This window comes from Dreissena polymorpha, chromosome 16 (assembly GCF_020536995.1).
Source record: "Dreissena polymorpha isolate Duluth1 chromosome 16, UMN_Dpol_1.0, whole genome shotgun sequence".
Lineage (NCBI taxonomy): Eukaryota > Metazoa > Mollusca > Bivalvia > Myida > Dreissenidae > Dreissena > Dreissena polymorpha.
Window position 1 is genome coordinate 24535957 of NC_068370.1, and position 21796 is coordinate 24557752.

General features: G+C 35.1%; 1 protein-coding gene across 5 annotated transcripts in view; it reads left to right on the forward strand.

The window, feature by feature from the left end:
• LOC127861997 (sucrase-isomaltase, intestinal-like) overlaps positions 1-21796 on the forward strand; it is a 103185-nt gene that overhangs the window by 54568 nt on the left and 26821 nt on the right. For all 5 annotated transcript variants that reach the window (XR_008040390.1, XR_008040389.1, XM_052400839.1 and 2 more), the window contains 16 exons: positions 749-899; positions 1199-1332; positions 1589-1623; positions 1862-1978; positions 4052-4206; positions 6763-6847; positions 7349-7405; positions 8359-8483; positions 8907-9013; positions 10577-10626; positions 12615-12773; positions 14220-14278; positions 14491-14646; positions 19905-20055; positions 20401-20561; positions 21290-21464. Coding sequence is in view for 3 of the 5 variants with exons in the window: in XM_052400839.1 (XP_052256799.1) it covers positions 749-899; positions 1199-1332; positions 1589-1623; positions 1862-1978; positions 4052-4206; positions 6763-6847; positions 7349-7405; positions 8359-8483; positions 8907-9013; positions 10577-10626; positions 12615-12773; positions 14220-14278; positions 14491-14646; positions 19905-20055; positions 20401-20561; positions 21290-21464 (1877 nt within the window). In the remaining 2 variants the exon portion in view is untranslated. The remainder of the gene's footprint in view (positions 1-748; positions 900-1198; positions 1333-1588; positions 1624-1861; positions 1979-4051; positions 4207-6762; positions 6848-7348; positions 7406-8358; positions 8484-8906; positions 9014-10576; positions 10627-12614; positions 12774-14219; positions 14279-14490; positions 14647-19904; positions 20056-20400; positions 20562-21289; positions 21465-21796) is intronic.

Here is a 21796-nt window from a genome sequence, read left to right on the forward strand (position 1 = left end):
CTAGCTCAGTTGGTAAATCACTTGTCTACATGTCCATGCTGTCTAGATATGTTTGTAAATCACTTGTCTACAATTCCAAGCTTTGTAGCTCAGTTGGTAAATCACTAGTGAACGATTTCATGCTGTATAGCTCTGTTGGTAAAAAACTGTAATACTATTCCAAGCTATCTAGCTCTGTTGGTAAATCACTGTAATACAATTCCAGGCTATCTAGCTCTGTTGGTAAATCACTGGTCTACAATTCCAAGCTATCTAGCTCTGTTGGTAAATCACTGGTCTACAAGTCCAAGAAGTGTGGGTTTAATTTATGGCTATGACACATATCTTTTATTGAGATTTTTATGACATTATTTTGGCAGCCATTCTCCCCTACCTGCTGGCTATGACACACAGCTTGTATTGAGATTTGTTATGACATTATTTTGGCAGCCATTCTTCCCCTACCTGGTGGCTATGACACACAACTTGTATTGAGATTTGTTATGACATGATTTTGCAGCCATTCTTCCCCTACCTTCTGGCTATGACACACAGCTTGTATTGAGATTTGTTATGAAATTATTTTGGCAGCCATTCTCCCCCTACCGATGATTTAAGTAGATTTTAAGTATTGCTAGTATTGCATGCAACCAAGATTAACCAGATAATTTGTGAGAAGTTAGACTTCCTGTTGTGATAGTTCTGAAAAACTGTTGAAACATTATAAAATCTAAATAAAGATACAAACAAACAAACAACTTTTGTTTAGTGGCGGCGTTTGTACATGATTCCCCCAACAACTTGAAGATGATATCTGAGAAGACAATATGTATGAGGGCACTGCAAGGTGAAAATGGCGAGTTCAAACATTATGATGTGCACAATCTCTATGGCTGGAGTCAAACCCAACCCACTCTGGAGTAAGTTTAGTATGGGCGGGATTCGGATATGTTTGTCTTCTGCTTGTATGCCTCAAAGGTCTGTACAGTCTTTACAGCTGGGGTTACTTCCAACCTACTCTTAAGTAGTTTCAATGTGGAATAGTTTATTGTTGTTGTTCTGATATTGTTTCTTCAAGACAGAGTCAATTTGCTTTATTGTGAATGTAATTTTTCGGAGAATAAAGTGTGCAGATAAATTATACAATTTTCTGTGACAGATATTTCAGAGATTAATGACGCTATGTTACTTATTTATTATATAATCTTGTAATCTCCAGCGCTGTGCGTGCTGCAACAGGGGAGAGAAGCATCGTCATCACTCGCTCAACATTCCCAGGCAGTGGGAAGTATGGTGGCCACTGGCTTGGTGATAATAACAGCGTGTGGAAAGAGCTGCAGAGATCTATCATAGGTGAGAGACTTGACGGAAACGGAAGTTGAAACATGCCTGGTGTTTCAATTTATATTGCATATGTAAACTCTGCAGGGGTCATAAAAATATGTGTAACAGTCAAAATCATATTTTTTGCCCCGTAAAACTTATTTCTTAGTAAGGATTTGTGATAAGCTATTTGAATAATATTCTTAGCAAGCCTGTTTAATGTGAATCATGTAAGTTTATTTTTAATAAATGTGTTAGGCTCAGACTTGTCAGTTTTCTTTTGCAGGTTCCTTGGAATTCAATTTCTTTGGTATACCATATGTAAGTACCCATGCATTTGGCAAACTTATTGTAATATTTCAAAGACAGTATAGTGACATGATTTTGTTTTTAGTTTCATAATGTCATGTGATATTTTTTGTGTTGTGCAGCTCTGATGTTTTTTGTGTGTTGTGCAGCCCCTTTTAAACTTTATTTTTGGGGAAAATGTGTTACACTTATCTGTATTCAAAACTTAGGAAGTATTCTCTCGGTATACTCATCTAGTCACATATTGCAGATTGGTGCGGACATTTGCGGTTTTATGGTGGACACAACGCCGGAGCTCTGCAAGCGCTGGATGCAGCTGGGTGCCTTCTATACCTTCAGCAGGAACCACAATGGCATCAACTACTTGGTAATTATAAACTCATTCCAGTGCAGATGTACATTTTGAAGCAATGGAAATCAAACGAAATTAAAGACCTTTCTTACTATATTTAAATTTTAAGGGCTTCATTTCCAGGCCTTTGATACTGCTTAGCAGCAAACAGTATAGAACCTGAACATATTTTGAGTTACTTGCAGGCTGCTCTGGTTTTGTGCTGGTTTCCTACAGGCTGCTCTGGTTTTGTGCTGATTTCCTACAGGCTGCTCTGGTTTTGTGCTGGTTTCCTACAGGCTGCTCTGGTTTTGTGCTGGTTTCCTACAGGCTGCTCTGGTTTTGTGCTGGTTTCCTACAGGCTGCTCTGGTTTTGTGCTGGTTTCCTACAGGCTGCTCTGGTTTTGTGCTGGTTTCCTACAGGCTGCTCTGGTTTTGTGCTGGTTTCCTACAGGCTGTTCTGGTTTTGTGCTGGTTTCCTACAGGCTGCTCTGGTTTTGTGCTGGTTTCCTACAGGCTGTTCTGGTTTTGTGATGGTTTCCTACAGGCTGCTCTGGTTTTGTGCTGGTTTCCTACAGGCTGCTCTGGTTTTGTGATGGTTTCCTACAGGCTGTTCTGGTTTTGTGCTGGTTTCCTACAGGCTGCTCTGGTTTTGTGCTGGTTTCCTACATGCTGTTCTGGTTTTGTGCTGGTTTCCTACAGGCTGTTCTGGTTTTGTGCTGGTTTCCTACAGGCTGATCTGGTTTTGTGCTGGTTTCCTACAGGCTGTTCTGGTTTTGTGATGATTTCCTACAGGCTGCTCTGGTTTTGTGCTGGTTTCCTACAGGCTGCTCTGGTTTTGTGATGGTTTCCTACAGGCTGTTCTGGTTTTGTGCTGGTTTCCTACAGGCTGCTCTGGTTTTGTGCTGGTTTCCTACAGGCTGTTCTGGTTTTGTGCTGGTTTCCTATAGCCATTTTCACTTTGCTTCTGAGCGGGAAAGGGTTAAGTCTTATGTTGGAAATGTTGGTGTGTGGACCTCTTGTACTTGGGTTGTTAAAAAATAAGTGCCATGTAGGACTTACTTCCTGCATCGTAAGTTTTCATATGGAGGACCATTTTGTCACATGAAAATCAATCAGAGTACATTTGCTACGATAATTCACGTTGTTTATTACCGCATGAGATTTCTAATACTAATGATCACAGTTTCATAAAACATTATATTTTGTATCCCAATAGAGTGGACATCTGCATATTGTTAAGTCATCCACTCCAATGATTGGTATGCCCCTGGCATCTTCTGAGCAATTGGCCAGTCAGCTAGTGCATTCTTTTGTTTGTCAGTCTTTCCATCATTCTGTTTCTTCGACATTTTACCCAAAATGAATTCATTTGTCTTAAATCGATGACACTTTTTGCAAAACTTTTTATTTGCATTGATGATATCTACGAACACTCTAATCACACAAACACATAACCTTACTTCATAATAAACATAACTTACTTTTGTACTTGGACTAATTCAGATGGTCCAAATTTTTTGTTCACCAAAATTACCTTTTCGATTAAGATTCCATTGGATTAAAAATAGTACAGCTTTAAGGAAACACATGTGTTTATGTTAAAAAATAAGTACATAGGTTCCCCGACTGATAATATATAATGTTCTTTTAGATTGGAACAGTTCTACATTGTAAGCTCAATTTGACATTTGTATTGCTGTATAAGATCTCTTAAACGTATAAACTAAAATTGATTTAATTTTTAGCAGCTTCCATACTAATTGGCCATGAGCATTAATTTGGTTTGTTCTGGTCAACTGATCTTTGATTCAGTAACTGCTTCATACTCTAGTTTACATGCTTTCAATTGACTACATTTACAACACACATTATCAGGGGGAATTCATCACTTTCAGTTATTCTTGTCAGAAACTTATGCATTTTGCCACACTGTTTTGGTAGAAAAAAATCTGCCCTTAGGAAACTCAGTAGCACAGATAGCTAAACAATCTACGTCCACGGTTGGTATTTGCCTCATGTTAAATTGTTTCTCCTACAATTCATAAAAAGCACTGTTACTTCTCCTTGATATTTGAAGTAAAAAATGATCTCTTTTCCTTGTTGCAGCGTCAAGATCCAGGCAGTTTTGCACCGGAGACGGGTGTGGCAGAAGCATCAAGGATTGCCATGGAGACCAGATATTGGCTTCTGCCCTATCTGTATACACTGTTCCACCATGCCCATGTCAGAGGCAATACAGTCATCCGACCACTACATCATGAGTATGTATAGTGAAAGTTTAGAATTCCATTATTATAGTGTAACCCAAGAAATAAAGGGCAAGCCAATTTAGTCTTATGAGACATCTTAACTGATAATCATCTTCACTCCTGATTCCTATTGTTTATACCTCTGCATAGCCAGAAGGGAATAGAAACCCTTCCATTGAACTAGCTGCTGGTTAGACTAATTGCCATGTGATAATGTGCGCCATGTGGTGCTTGGACCTTCTACCTCCTGCTCCATGGGCTTATTCTCTAACAGCTAGTCATTGTGTGCTTACAGCAAGACATTATTTTCTAACAGCTTTTCCTTATGCCCCAACAGTCAGTCCTTATGCCCTTACAGCTAGTCCTTATTCCCTCACAGCTAGTCCTTATGCCCTCACGGCTAGTCCTTATTCCCTTACAGCTAGTCCTTATTCCCTAACAGCTAGTCCTTATGCCCTCACCGCTAGTCCTTATGTCCGCACAGCTAGTCTTTATTTCCTTACAGCTAGTCCTTATTCCCATACAGCTAGTCCTTATGCCCTCACAGCTAGTCCTTATTCCCAAACAGCTGGTCCTTATTCCCCAGCAGCTTGTCCTTATTCCATTACAGCTTGTCCTTATTCCCTTGCAGCTAGGCCTTATTCCCTTACAGCTAGTATTTATTCCATCATAGCAACCTGTAGTCCTTATGATCTCACAGCTAGTCCTTATTTCTTAACAGCTAGTCCTTATGCCCTCACAGCTAGTCCTTATTCACGAGCAGCTTGTCCTTATTCCCCAACAGCTAGTCCTTATTCCATTACAGCTAGTCCTTATTCCTTTACAGCTAGTCACTATGCCCTCACAGCTAGTCCTTATTCCCTTACAGCTAGTCCTTATTCCTTAACAGCTAGTCCTCTTTCGTTTACAGCTTGTCCTTATGCCCTCACAGCTAGTCCTTATTTCCAAACAGCTGGTCCTTGTTCCCTAACAGCTAGTCCTTATTCCCAAGCAGCTGGTCCTTGTTCCCTAACAGCTGGTCCTTATTTCCTAACAGCAAGTCCTTATGCCCTTACAGCTAGTCCTTATGCCCTTACAGCTAGTCCTTATGTCCTAACAGTTAGTCCTTATGCCATAACAGCTAGTCCTTATGCCCTAACAACTTGTCCTTATGCCCTAACAGTTAGCCGCAGTGGTGTAGTGGATATGGTGTATGCCTAGCGATCGGGAGGTCATGGGTTCAATCCCCACTGTGGGAGCGTTCTGTAAATTTCCCCCATAGACACCAAGTACTGGTTCTAGTCCCAGGAAACAGACTTGCCAGCATTTCAAATAAGCCTTAGGCTTTCTATGCAATCGAGCTAAAATAAATAGGTTTAAACTAACAGCTAGTCCTTATGCCATAACAGCTAGTCCTTATGCCCTAACAGCTAGTCCTTATGCCATAACTTCATGTCCTAACAGCTAGTCCTTATGCCATAACTTCATGCCCTAACAGCTAGTCCTTATGCCATAACTTCATTCCCTAACAGCTAGTCCTCATGCCCTAACAGCTAGTCCACTGAGATATATTTCGTACAAGTCTAGATCGCGATAGTTTAATCTTTAATCATGTTGTAACAGGTGCAGTAAACAGTTGGTTGAGTTTCATAAATAGATCATGAAGAAAATACAAGTTTTTTTTACATATTGGTATGGTTGAACTATTGTTACATTTATTTTTTATCCAACCGCTTATTTTGTGTTGCCCTTTCTTAAAGTCAAGGAATTACATTTTTTATCCGCTTCCAAATGCGGAGGGATATAGAACGGGCGTTGTACCGTGTGTCCTGCCAGCCAGCTGTCCGTCAGGACTATATCTCAGAAACTATATAAGGCATCAACATAAAATTTCATAGGTGTACAGTTATCATTGAGGAGATGTGCCATGCACAAGAACCATAACCCTTCGCTTTCTTAAATATGAGTTCTTGCCCATTTTATTTTTTATTTGATGTAACTTTTCAAGGCTATATCTCATCTCAGATACTATGCAAGACTTCAACATGAAACTTTATAAGTGTATTGATATTAATGATGAGAAGTGCCATGCTTAAGAGCCATAACCCTTCACTCTCTAAACAAAGAGTTATTGCCCTTTGTTGTTATTGTATGAAGTAATTTTTTAGGGCTATATTTCAGATACGATGCAATATTTCAACATGAAACTTCATGGGTGTGTAGAAATCAATGGGAGTTAAAGCGCCACGCACAAAAACCATAACCCTGCACCATCTTAACTAAGAGTTATTGCCCTTTGTTGTTTTTATATGTTGTAAATTTTCAAGGCAATAATTCAGATACTCTTCAACATTTCAACATGAAACTTTATGGGTGGATAGATATCAATGAGGAGCATTGGAATGCATAAAAACAATAACCCTACATTTAATTATATTTTATCATTATACAGTATATCAATTGATTTGCACCCATCCATAAACAATATTTATTTGGCGGGGGAAATCGATTCAATGAATTTGCTTGTTTTGATAGGAGTTTTATAAAATGTTTCCTTTCTAACCTGTACATTCCATACCCTGTTGTCAGGTTTGCTGATGATGTGGTGACTTTTGATATCGACAAACAGTTCCTTTGGGGGCCAGCTCTTATGATTTCTCCAATATTATACGAGGTAAATACTTTTGATGTCTCATTTTTCATGTAATTTACTTATGAACATACTTGAGGTCATTAATTGCTTTATCATCAAACATTTTAATCTTCTTCTGCCTACCCTTAATAATAATTAATCATGAAAAGAATGTATGCAATACTTTCGTTCTTTGATGTGAAATTCCTTATATTCCTATTAAATGTAAAATCTTGTACCTGAAAATGTTTAACATAAATTTAAATGATCAAGGTAAGTAAATTTATAATTCATGAAGTATGGTTTTGTATTGCCCTTTGCAACAATATATCAGAAAGCATTGAAGTAGTCAATAGCATAAAATCACAACTTTGTTCATTTTAGGTGGTTGATTGGTTCAATTTTCAGATATTGATAAATTATAAGTGGCACTTTAAGAAGATGTGTTTGATAGCAGAGATCCATATATTAACCAGATGGTTCAGAATCTTATTCCCATTAAACATTGCTTACATGTTACACTTATCGTATTTTCCTTTCCAGGGGCAGTCTGCAATCAACCTGTACATGCCAAGAGGTCCCTGGTATGACTGGTACACTGTAAGTCATGACTGGTTGTTGTATGCATTCCACTAGCTTATTCTTTTTCTTTAGGAGCTGCACTCTTTGAAAACTTAACTTAATGAATGTGCATAAAGTGTTATTAATAAGGGATGATATTTTCTGCCTAGTCCTGATTTTTGTTAAGAAGAGACTTCCTTTAAAAAATAATAATTCCATAATAGCAGAGTGTCATCCCTGATAAGCCTGTTTGGTCTGCACAGACTGATCTCGGACTAAACTGAGGACATGCATTATATCCAGTTATCTAAGAGTATGGCTCTTATGAATTTTGTCATTATCATACAAAGATTTCAATACTGACCTACCATGCTTCTTTGAATATAATATATATCTGTGTAACAATTATACAACTCAAATAAAACATGTTTGAGGGTTTTGTTAATTCATTTGAAAAACAATTAGATTTGAATATGGTAACCTTTTAATGGACATTATTTTATAATCAACTTGCATTGACAGATGCAAACATTACAATATTTCGGTACTAAGACTTTTCACAGAAGTAGATACAATTACATGTATAATTATTCTCAATCCCTATTTATGATCTTAATATTGACGAGAATTTAGTTGCCACAGTTTTGTGGCTGTAAAAGCATCTCGCTTAAATATTGAAGTTTAAAACAAGAATATATTTGTCTGTTGAGTTTTGTTGCGTGTGTGTTGGGGGGGGGGGGTCCAAAACATGAATATTTTTTTAGGTTTCTGTTTGTGTACCAAATCTCCAACATATGTTTACCACGTAATAATTTTTTTATGCAAACAAACACAAAAACTAAAACAAAATACATGTCAAAAGTGCTTTCCAAGACAAAAAATACATGAAAAATAAGTTTAAAAAATATGTTTTTGCATACCATACAATCTTGTAACTTTCCCTAAAACAAATGGATGACATTTTTCTTATCACCCTTCATTATTATCCCCAGGGTGAGGAATTCCGTTCCCAGGGCTACATTAGGCGGCCAGTGGAGCCTGACTCCCCCATCCCACTTCATGTACGGGCTGGGCACATTCTTCCTCTTCAACGCTATGCAAATAACACACACTTCAGGTAAATATATAGGTTTAATATAAATTTGATTCTGTTTTTTTTCTGCACACTTCTCATGATGAGCTATTGGGATACCAGGATGTTCATGGTACACCTGTATGTGGCGTGTGTTTGTCTGCAAACCATTTTAACCACTTGGCAGATTTTCATGAATATTGCAGGAATGATCATTGCGGGATTCAAAGTTTTTCAAATTGTTCGAAACAGCTTCATATGTAGATCATCAGATTGTAAGGGGTAAAAATAAATTTAACAACAGAAACCTCAAAAATCTTCTTTGGAGCTGCAAGGCCTAGATGTAAAATATTTGATTTGTAACATTATATAGTGGTCCACTACAAATTTTGCTTACATTCTGCCCTTGGCAGGAAATGCCATGCATTAAGACCATTTTGCAAGCTCACTACTAGACCTATTTTTCAGTCGCCGGAACCCCTTCACTCTGCTAGTGGCCCTGAAGGATTCTGAGAATGGCGGTCGAGGCTACGTGGCAGACGGAGACTTGTTCTGGGATGATGGGGACTCAGTTGGTATGGTGAAATGACACATAGCAGGAATATTGATTTCAGTGGGAAATAACAACAGCTAAATTCCATGAAAAAACTTAGATTTAAAGAGACTGTCTGCCTCCATGGTACCTGGTCTCGTTTGAAAACATCTTCAGAATTATGTCTGAGAGAGGATTGAATACTTGATGGACATACCATGTCATGGAAAAATGTCAATATTATAATCGTCCCTAGTTGAAGAGGGGGTATACTGGAATCATCATGGACGTTGGCTTGTCTGTTTTTACTATGCATATACTCATACACCTTTAAAATATGCTACATTCAATCTTGCATACCTTGTTGTGCATTTTTTCTGTCAAGTGTCCTGCATCCTGCATCAACAGCGTTTACCTAGTTAACACGCTAGAAACCACCTTAATTACCACCATTTTATAAAACTTGGCCAGGACATTTTTTTTCACTTTTATCTCTGATTAGATAAACAAAAACAAGAAACCAAAACCTAGGTCAATATAGGGGTCAGGGCTGTTTTCATTGAAGAGCTTAAGTTAACCATTTTTCACACTTAAGAAGTTACATATGTCACCCATTCATCATCAAACATGCTCAGAACATTTTAAAAGTGTTTATATGATATCTGGGCTGAATTCCAAAAGTATTCCTGGTCAGTTAAAAAAATATAGCAAATGGTCAAATGGACAGCTTTTATGATGCCTTGTTTTTTTGCAGTCCATCTGTGTATTCTTGCAAGTGTTTTTTCTTTTCTTCTAATGACTTACCTTCCTAAAACCCTCCTCAGAATTAAATGAAACTTCACAGGGTTACCCTCTTTCAAAGTTGTCAGTGTTGTGACCATCTCAGAATCAGAATAACAATTTTTATCCTATTACCAGATGAAAATCGATAATATAACAGCTATCGTATAAACTTGAGCTCTATGCTATCAGTATTTTTAGATCGCACTTGGTCTTTTCCCAAAATTGGAGAATCTGTTTTGTCAACTACATAAATACAAAATCGTCAAAAAAATGCGTCATTTTATAATTATAAATGGAAAAAGGGAGGAAATAATAGGATAAATAGAATATCATGTGAGTTTTGAATAAAGATCAAGTTTATAAGCCTTGCGTGATGAACTTGATCTTTATCCAAAACTCACTTAATATTCTCTATAAATATGAGGCGGTCTCCGCTCATGTTTCCTCTTTGACATGCCCTGTACCTTAAATTGATCTAGTTTTGAGTAAATATTGTTTCCTCATAAAAATATTTGACTGAACATTCATCAATAAACGTGTAAAATTAAACTGTTTCAGTGTTAATATTGAATCAATTCTTAATGAACACATTATAATGTATCAAACAAAAATTAAATATGGAAAATAGCAGTAAATCAACAAACTACAAGAAATACATTATTACACACAATTTATAGTCAGTAGATTATATATAGGCATATTCTTCATATTGCATGTGTTTGCAGGTTGCTTTAAAACTATGATTTTACTCAAAAAGTCTACAAATCATTGCAAGTATACTTTCACCATGTCTTATATTGATTCTATATGTTATTTCTTTCAGATACTTATGAGACTGATCACTATTACTATGCCAGATTCTCCAGTATGAGTGTAGGTCCCATTGTTTCACTAAGCCAATCTTTTTTTATAATTTGTTTTATGCATTTATTTACCTTAAAGATATCATCATATTAAGTCTAAAATAAGACTAAGCTTTTTCATTAGCCGGATTTTTTTCGAAAAAATCTCGGCTTATAGATTGATGTTGTCGGGCGGGCGGGGGGGCGGGCGGGGGGGGCGGGCGGGCGGCGTGCTCGAAAATGTTAAAGTTCTTATTTCATGGTATAACTTTGGTATGCTTGGACCTAGAGTCTTCAAACTTGACATGAAGGTTGGCCAGGATTAGCAGATGACCACTGGTCATTTCAAGGTCATTCATTTGAAGGTCAAGGTCACTGTGACCTTCAATATAAAAAATGTTAAAGTTGTTATAACTTTGGTATGCTTGGACCTAGAGTCTTGAAACTTGACATGAAGGTTGGCCATAACTAGTTAGTAACCACTGGTCATTTCAAGGTCATTCATTTGAAGGTCAAGGTCACTGTGACCTTGAATGTAAAAATGTTAAAGTTCTTATTTCATGGTATAACTTTGGTATGCTTGGACCTAGAGTCTTCAAACTTGACATGAAGGTTGGCCAGGATTAACAGATGACCACTGGTCATTTCAAGGTCATTCATTTGAAGGTCAAGGTCACTGTGACCTTCAATATAAAAAATGTTAAAGTTGTTATAACTTTGGTATGCTTGGACCTAGAGTCTTGAAACTTGACATGAAGGTTGGCCATAACTAGTTAGTAACCACTGGTCATTTCAAGGTCATTCATTTGAAGGTCAAGGTCACTGTGACCTTGAATGTAAAAATGTTAAAGTTCTTATTTCATGGTATAACTTTGGTATGCTTGGACCTAGAGTCTTCAAACTTGACATGAAGGTTGGCCAGGATTAACAGATGACCACTGGTCATTTTAAGGTCATTCATTTGAAGGTGAAGGTCACTGTGACCTTCAATATAAAAATGTTAAAGTTGTTATAACTTTGGTATGCTTGGACCTAGAGTCTTGAAACTTGACATGAAGGTTGGCCAGAACTAGTAAGTAACCACTGGACATTTCAAGGTCATTCATTTGAAGGTCAAGGTCACTGTGACCTTGAATGTAAAAATGTTAAAGTTGTTATAACTTTGGTATGCTTGGACCTAGAGTCTTGAAACTTGACATGAAGGTTGGCCAGAACTAGTAAGTAACCACTGGACATTTCAAGGTCATTCATTTGAAGGTCAAGGTCACTGTGACCTTGAATGTAAAAATGTTAAAGTTCTTATTTCATGTTATAACTTTGGTATGCTTGTACCTAGAGTCTTCAAACTTGAAATAAAGATTGGCCAGTACTAGAAGATGACCACTGGTCATTTCAATGTCATTCATTTGAAGGTCAAGGTCAATTTGATAATGAAATTGATGGAAACTTCAAACAATATGTTACTAATTTGCTAATAAAAAAATTGAGATCAAACTTTCCTAATTGTCAATTCAAGTTCATATTTGTGACCTTAAATGTTATTGTTGTTCATGTATATGCATGCATTCAAAACATGACACAAGGTTTGCTCATGCCTTGAAAAGTACTTACATTTCATTTTGACCTTTGAACAATATTTCAGTAATTTAAGTATTGCATTGACAAAAACACGAAAGGTACTTTCCTGTCATTTAAATCAAAAATCCGGCTTCAATGCGGTCATCTCCGACCGCGGAACTCTTGTTTGATATATAAACAAATAAAGTTTAAAAAAAGAAACCGATACTGCAAACTGATTCCTAGGTCATCTTCAGTTAGTTGTTACCCTAATAATACCGCTTACATTGGCTTCGAGTTGTAATTATTACAATTGAATAATAATTTTTGTTATTTCTTTAGGGCATGAACTTTTGGTTAATGATGCCTTATTTATGCATTAACATAACACTAGACGTTATTTTTCTGTTAGCACATTACACTGAAGAAATTCAAAACATAGAATTATGTTTTGTTTTTCAGAACAAGCTCCACCTGACTGTTGAACATAACACTGCAGGCAGTAGCATGGATGGCCTTCACATTGGCTCGGTCAAAGTCATTGGAGTGAGGTCAAATGTCAAGGTCATATACATCGGCAACACTACACACACTGACCTCAAATATGATCCAACCAAAATGGTAAATATTCGTTCAATTGAATGCATTCTGAACAAGAAATACACACAATCTTTTTTGATCCCACACATATATGTACATGTATGAACATTCACATTTTTAGCTCGACTATTATATATGAAATATATATAGTGGAGCTATCCTACTCACCCTGGCGTCTGCGTCAGTGTCAGCGTTAGCATGCAAATATTAAAGTTTTCGTACTACCCCAAATATTTTCTTTGTCCCTTGACATATTGCTTTCATATTTTGCATACTTGTTTACCAACATGACCCCAACCTATAAACAAGAGCAGACAGCTCTGTCAAGCATTTTGTCATAATTATGGCCCCTTTTCCACTAAGAATATGCAGCAAATGTTAAAATTTTCGTACTACCCCATTTATTTTCATTGTCCCTTGACATATTGCTTTGATATTTTGCATACTTGTTTACCAACATCACCCCAACCTATAAACAAGAGCAGACAACTCTATCAAGCATTTTGTCATTATTATTGCCCCTTTTATACTTAGAATATGCATATTATTGATAAATCTATGTTTAAGTTTGCGTACTATCCCAAATAGTTCCGATATCCTTTGACATATTGCTTTTATATTTTGCATACTTGTTTACCAACATGACCTCAACCTATAAACAAGAGCAGACCACTGTATCAAGCATTTTTACATAATTATGGCCCCTTTTACACTTAGATCATTGAACATTTTGCTTAAATTGCCATAACTTCTTTATTTATGATCACATTTTATTATTACTTTGACAAAACAATACTTACCTGAATACCACAATGGATTCCACCCAAACAATACCCCACGCCCCTACCAGAATCCCTCCCCCCCCAACCTCATCCCCCCCCCCCAACATTTTTTTTTTAAACATCATCTAATAAACTACCCCACCCCACATTATACCCCCCTCTCACCCCCCACCCCCTCTATCCCCCACCCCCCAATTTTTATTTTTTTATTTTTGAAAGATCGTCTATTAAATTATTGAATATGAACAATTTCCCCATGATGGCTTACGTTATACTGTCAAGCACTCAAATAGTCGAACACACTGTCCTCTGACAGCTCTTGTTTCAGGTCAGTATACCTTTTCCAGCATTCAATCCTTTTGCATGAGTACATAATTGTTTACTTATAAACGTTCATTTGAAGCCTTATAAATACAGTAAGCCATATTGGGTCCTCTGAGCTCTTTTGTTTAACTCTTTCAGTGCTGGAACCGAAATTTGAAGGCCTTTGCAAACAGTTTGGATCCAGATGAGACACCACAGAACATGACGTCTCATCAGGATCCATACTGTTTGCTATTCTGAAAAAAACTCGAAGAAAATGCTAATCTTCGAAATTGAGCAGGCGACATTTTAGCAGACGACAAATTACCGAGCATGCAAAGGATTAAAAATGTTCAATGTAATATGATGTTTTTTCACGCAGGTGCTGGAGGTGAACAATCTTCAACTTCCTTTAACAACAGAATTCACATTGGAATGGAGGTAGGGAATGATTATATATGACAAAGCAAGTTTGATGAGATAGCAAATTGATTACATTGCAGCAATTCAAATGTAAAATAGGATTATATAAAAAAAAAAAAATTGATAAATTATTAATTGGAGGAAGAAAACGTCTATCTGATTGGTGGCTATCTGATATAAGTATATAGTAATTGGATCAAACACTACTATTCTTGTTCCTCTGTTTTCAGGGAGTACAGAAAGCCCACACAGGGGGAAATGGATCGCCTCAGCTGTTACCCAGAGTTCACAAACCAACATGTGACAGAACCCATGTGCAGAAACAGAAGTTGTATCTATGATGCCAGCAACACGTTACCGTTTATACCGTCATGTTACTTTAACAGGTTAGACTTGTATGTTTGTAAATAAAGTGTTTTTCTGAAGATTGGCAGTGTACATAGGCGTATGAACGCAGAACCCTAATGGACAGTAGATTTTTTAAGTTTGAAAATTATTTTCATACATGTGCATCTCATTTTGTAGGCACTTACAATCATGAATTTAAGATTTTATCATTCGTATTTATGTACATGATTGACATCTACAATTTGACCAATTTTGGCATGTTCCGTCTATACAATCCCCAAAATTAAACATGTGTAATACAAATTTTAATATATTTTTAGTATGCTAAAGTTGCCAATATAACATATCTATTAAGTCACACTGCACAAATGTTCACATTCAAAAGATACTCTCTTAAAAAACATGCTTTGTAATACATTCTTCGTGTATGCAATTCTTGTTTATATTTCTTTACTTTCTTGTTTCTCGGCTGAAAATAAAATATATATGTATGGTATTTTCTAACGGTTTAATTACTACATTAACTGTAACCCACTTATTGATTAATCCAGGTCAAAAGAACAGTAAGTATATTTAAATTCACTGCAATATATTAATACATGTATCCATGCATTATATTTAATCTACTAACCATATTATTTAACACACTGTCACTAAATATTTCAACTAACATGCACAGGAAAATAGTGTAATCATTATCTTTCACACATTTTTTTGTATTTCATTATGCAGAAATCAAAGAAAATGAAATGAATTCTTCAGTCATTTGTTTTAAAGTTGTTAATCCTGTTATAACCATAATTATTATAAATTATTATCCAATAATAATTGATGTATGTGATTGAATTATTTACTCCCTAGACATGCATAATGAAGTCAGTACAAACAGGTTACATGTATATAAGTGACAGGTATTTAACACTAGAAGTATTGAAGTCACTATATAATTTTATTTTCACAAAGTTCTCATTTATGGTGTCAGTTCTTTAAATTGTGTGCCTCAGCATGGCTACAAGCGTGGAATAAAACCATAAAAATTATGCTTTTTACACATATTTTGCTTCATTTAAAACTCAAAAGCCATGATCAATAAAACTTAACACACAGATTGGTATGGCATTGAAATAGTGTGATTGTCTAGTATAATTTAATAAACCAAATATGAAACTAAATAAATACAATATCTGACCATAGCAGCAAATAATTAGACCTTTGTTGAATGCGAACATACGTTTCTCTTATTATTAGCAATTATTTCGTCTTGCATCATTCTTTTTTTTCCCATAACAATTGACATTATTATAATGTCACCCAACTTCACTTATACAGGAATGATCCTTGAATGATCAACTTTTAAAATTAAACATTTAGTAATGGTCATGTGAATAATTTGGGTCCGATGAGTAATGAATAGATTTTAATCTGGCCATGCCAAAGACATCGCATGGTTTGTATATGTAAAGAATCTGATTTTACCAAAAATATTCTCTGTGAAGCTGCCATGGTCAAAGGTTTTGTATTTGGTATGTACAGTTTACACGGGTACTCTACAAAGCTTGTTCTGGGCAACAAGTATCTTTAAACAGCTCTTGTTATTTATACAGTCTTCGTGACATCAAAATTTAAGTTACCCCATGTATGATCATGTTTCACTCTTTTTTCAGGTATCAGTCTTTGTGTCATGTAACTAGTTGTTTGCAGTGTCAACTAGAGGAGACTTTGTCCATTCAATCTTTATGAAAGTTGTTCAGAATGTTTATATTGACAATAGTTATGAAGAGTTCAAATCTTTTTCATGTATGTAATTAGACTAGGACATAAGTTAAAATCCTAGAAAACCTTATTACCGCTTGAGATGCCATATCTATGTCTCAGTCTCAATGAAAGTTGGACTGACTGTTTATCTAGATTATCCCTTACAGTGTTGGAACCAAATTTTGAAGGCCTTTGCAAACAGTTTGGATCCAGATGAGACGCCACAGAACGTGGCGTCTCATCTGGATCCAAACTGTTTGCTATTCTGATAATATTCTTTGAAAAAAATCAAAGAAAATGCTAATTTTAGAAATTCAGCAGACTACATTTTAGCAGATGACAAATTACCCAGCATGCAAAGGGTTAGTTTGAATCTGGGTCTTGTGTGTCTAAATAACTAGGTAACCAGATCAGATCTTGAGGAAACTTAGTTACCAATACAGTAGCAACATATATGAATCAATCTTGATGAACATTGGTCACATAATTTATCTTCAAAATATCTAGGTCAAGTTCTAGTCACCTTTATCCATAAAAAGAGGTCACCAGGTCGAATGTAATAAAAACCTTTTTACCAGTCTAGAAGCCTTATTCATGATTCACTCTTGATAAAACATGGTCTGTACTGGTCATGTACGTAATTCCGGCCACTTTTGGGACTATTTAAGAAAAATCTTTAGTGTTAGGCAACTGGTTGAAACTAAACTTCACATATATAATCCTGGGTTCAAAACTCACCTGGCATGAAAATTTGAATAGAATTCGATCGGTGAATGTTACTTAATGAACAGAAGATGATGACATGTAAACTATCCATTTTCGTAGGTTAAATGTACCTAAAAAATCGGCCACTTTTCAGTTTGATCTGCAGATAAAATTACAAAGCAATATCTTTAGACAAATGTCCTCAATTTCAGAGTATTAATCAATGTTTATACTATTAAAATTTTTGACTTGAAATTTAAAATAAATGTGAAATTTTTATACCAGTTACTCCCCCTACCTATTTTAATAAATATAAACAATGGGAAGCTGCTAATTCTTAAAAAAAATACTTGTTTTTAATGGGTTTAATCAATTTTTTCAAACACAGCTAAAAAACTAAACACATTTTGTTTAAAAAGTTTGCTTCAGTGTTGATTATTAGTAAACGCTTATATATAATATTTAAACATGTAATCTAGTAATATTCTTATCAAGGGAGGTAATTCATATATCAAAAATTTATATTTAGGTTCTGATTTGTATGTTTTGAATATAATTTTTTGTACAATTAATTGGTAAAACTTTAATTAAAGTTTATTAGATAAAATTTAAATAATTTTGTCAAATATATTTGTTTCTTATATGAATATAATTGTTGCAACTAATGATGACATCACTTTCCCCACGAGCCAAATATTTCCTGCTATATTTGTGACATTTTAACACAAAAGTTTACAATGATATGGTTCTTACATTTGCAACATATTGAGAGTAGGGATGGTTTTCATGTTGTTTTTTCTAAATAAAAACAAAATAAGTGCGTGAAGATCATGAAAATGATTTTACACAGATGGCCGATTTTTTACGTACAGGCCGGAATTACGTACATGACCAGTAGTGTTTATCTTCACGATTGGTGGCTAAGTTTCAATCTGGGTTAAAGGAGATCAAAAACTAGGCCACTTAGTTCAATTTTTTTTAAACCATAGTGCAACTATAAAATCCACATGTATGGCTCAAAATTAATGAAACTTGACAAGAAGTTAAATTTTCACAATATAGAACAAGTTTAATTCTTGGTGAAGAAGAATAAAATACTTGGTCACCATTTAAAACTTTATTATGGAATAAGTGACATATTGGACATCATCTATTGATGACGTTCAATTGAACGAATGATAATGGCGGCTAAAATTCATTAAGCTCCAGGGAATAGCTGCGATTTGAGTCAATTGAAAACAGGCCTAACACGTTTGCTGAAATTTGACATGTATATGGACCAGAATGTGATCTACCTGTTGTCGTATTCGTTATAACTGGGAAAAATCCAGTTTTTTATAAAATGACGAAAAAGAGGTGTTTTTTTATTGCGCAATCGCTATAAACACGTGGCTTGGCCGGAAGTACATGTAGCGTTAATAGCAACACCAAGACAATTACCCCCCAAGAGACAATTCAAAATTGATTTTAAATTTAAAAAAATCGTACCCAAAATATTTCGTACCCATATTTTTTTTGTACTCATTTTTTTCATCCAAATTTTTTGTTCGTACCCAAATTTTTTCGTACCCAAATTATTTGTCATACCCATTTTTTTCGTATCCAACTGTTTTTCGTACCCAATTTTTTTATCGTACCCAAATTTTTTTCTTACCCAATTTGTTTTTGTACCCAATTTTTTTTTGTACCCAAATGTTTTTCGTACCCAAATTTGTTCGTACCCAATTTTTTTTTTCATAACCTTTTTTTTCGTATCCAAATGTTTTTCGTACCCAATTTTTTTTCCTACCCAATTTGTTTTTTCTAACCAATTTTTTTCACCCAAATTTGTTTCGTACCCAATTTGTTTTGTACCCAAATTTTTATTCGTACCCATTTTTTTCGTACCCAAATAGTTTTTCGTTCCCAAGTTTGTTCGTACCCAATTTGTTTTGTACCTATTTTTTTTTTCGTACCCATTTTTTTCGTACCCAAATGTTTTTCGTACCCAAATTTGTTGGTACCCAAATTTTATTTTACCCATGTTTTTTGTATCAAATGTTTTCCGTTACCAATTTTAGTCGTATCCAAATTTTTTTTTCATACCCATTTTTTTGGTACCCAAATGTTTTTCGTACCCAAATTTGTTCATACCCCACAAAAAATTCGTACCCATCTTTTTTGTACCCAAATGTTTTTTGTACCCAAATTTTGTTGTACCCAAATTTTTTTTCATACCCATTTTTTTCGTACCCAAATTTTGATTCGTACCCATTTTCTTCGTACCCAAATAGTTTTTCGTACCCTAATTTTTTTCGTTCCCTATATTTTTTTGTACTCTAATTTGTTTTCATAACCGAATTTGTTTTTTTTCTCTACCCACATTTGTTTTCGTACCCATTTTTGTTTCGTACACAAATTTGTTCGTACCCAAATTTTGTTCGTACCCATTTGTTCGTACTCAAATTTTTTTTGTACCCAAATTTTTTCATACCTAATTTTTTATTCGTACCCATTTTTTTCGTACCCAAATAGTTTTTCATACCCTTATTTTGTTGGTTCCCTTTTTTTTTTCGTACTCAAATTAGTTTTTGTACCCAAATTTTTTTTTTTTTTTAGTACCCACAAATTTTTTCGTACTAATTTTTTTTTAGAAATAAACGATTTTCAATTTGATTTGATCTCTTCACTCATTCCATCACGCAAAACCCTTAAGGTGTCGCAACATTAGTAAAAATACTATTACCACTCTAGATTCCACATGTATAACTCAAACATTATAAATCATGATAAGAATGTTAATTTAAATAAAATACTTGCAGATTTCTCTCCTTATAATGTTTTGATTATTTTTCAGGACTGCCTATGGTTACTTTAGATTGCCCGCTGAACCTAATGTGGTAAAGTTAAACAAGAGAACGGCAGGAACAACCACCATGTTTGGGAAGGATATCTTTGCGCTTCTTGTACAGATTGAACACCTTACTGACAGCATTTTACATATAAAGGTACATTAACTCTTTACCACTTAGATACGTATTTAACCCTTTACCACTTAGATATGTATTTAACCCTTTACCACTTAGATACATATTTAACTCTTAACCACTTTGATGGGTATTTAACCCTTTACCACCAGGTTAACTTGCACTATATAGTAAATTAAAAATTGCATAACCTTGTTCAATTTTTCACATGCATAACCCATGCCTAACTGTTGATGCATTTTATAAGGTCAACTGTTAAATTTCAAACCCCTTAAAAGTTTTATAAATAACAATATCTACAAAGTCTATCTCCGTTAAGTGGCAAGGTGATTTCTATACATATTGCTGTTGTTGAATGTATTACAGATTGTAGATGAACCAAACAAGAGATATAATGTGCCACTTCCACTGCAGATGATTGAGAAAAATAATTCAACAGATACGCTGTACAACATAATTTTACCACAGGATAATACAGCAATTGAATTCACGATGAAAATTACTAGAAAAAGCACGGGAAAGAAAATGTATGTATATAATCTTTCAATTAGTAATTTATTTCTCAAAATTGTTGCTCATGTTTCTTTGTAGAATATAAATGTTGTTTGTGATCTAATTTATTTAATTATTTCCCCCCACCCCAACCCCCCCCCCCAAAAAAAAAAACAACAACATAAAAACTTACACACTTCCACACAAAATAAACATCCCTTGTATGGACTTTATTGTAAATAATGTGGCAATTTTTAAATTTAAAATTTCATCACATGGTCTCCATTTGAATACAATATATTGTGAACAACCTCTGTCCCTTGTGCAAAGGTCAACAATGATAATAATACAGCTTGACTGGATTGTTACTTTAACATTTATAGATATACAAGTATTTTTTAATTACTTGCCACCAGTGCTCACCTTTTTTTGAAACAGCATGTTGTGTTCAAACCTGTGTTCCTGGCACATGAGTCAAATACAATTAATTGCAAAGCTAACGAAATACGGAAATATTTCATAATTCTATTTTATTTGTCAATAGATTGTGTCAAAATTTGACATATGCTATGAACTCACAATGTATTGGTTAAAGAGCACTACATGTAATCAGCCTTGAAAGTGAATGTTCTCTTGTATTTTGTAACTAGTAGCTGTTGCTATATCAAGGACATATGAACTCTTCATATCTTTATGAGTGCTATTTTTCCCCATATCAGCATCATTTATTATGTACACATGTACACTCTATTTTCTCTTCAAGCTGGGACACGTCCGCTGGTCCCCTCATATTCTCGGAACAGTTCCTTCAACTGAGCACATACCTTGCCTCTGACAACCTGTACGGACTCGGGGAGCACAGACACATGCACCTGAAACACGACATGGACTACAGAACATGGCCCATATTCACGAGAGATGCTGCTGTCAACTCACCGGTAAGTACTTTAACCCTTTCCCCCATATGAAGCAAAGTGAAAATGTCTTTTTGCAACCAGCATAAAACCAGAACAGCGTGCGAGTAACTCACAGTCTGTTAAGGTTTTATGCTGTTTGCTGCTCATCAGTAACTTAAGGGTTGGAAATGAAGCCTGTAAAACATGTATCTAGTAATAAAGGTCTTTAATTAAATGTTACTTTCTAAGGAACTACAAAATAAATGCATCAAAATAAGTGGTTATGGGTTACACAGATACCAAGTCTTTTTGACCCTTATTATTAATATATTGAAACTCACTGGATCACATTAGCTATTAAGCCGGATCAGAAT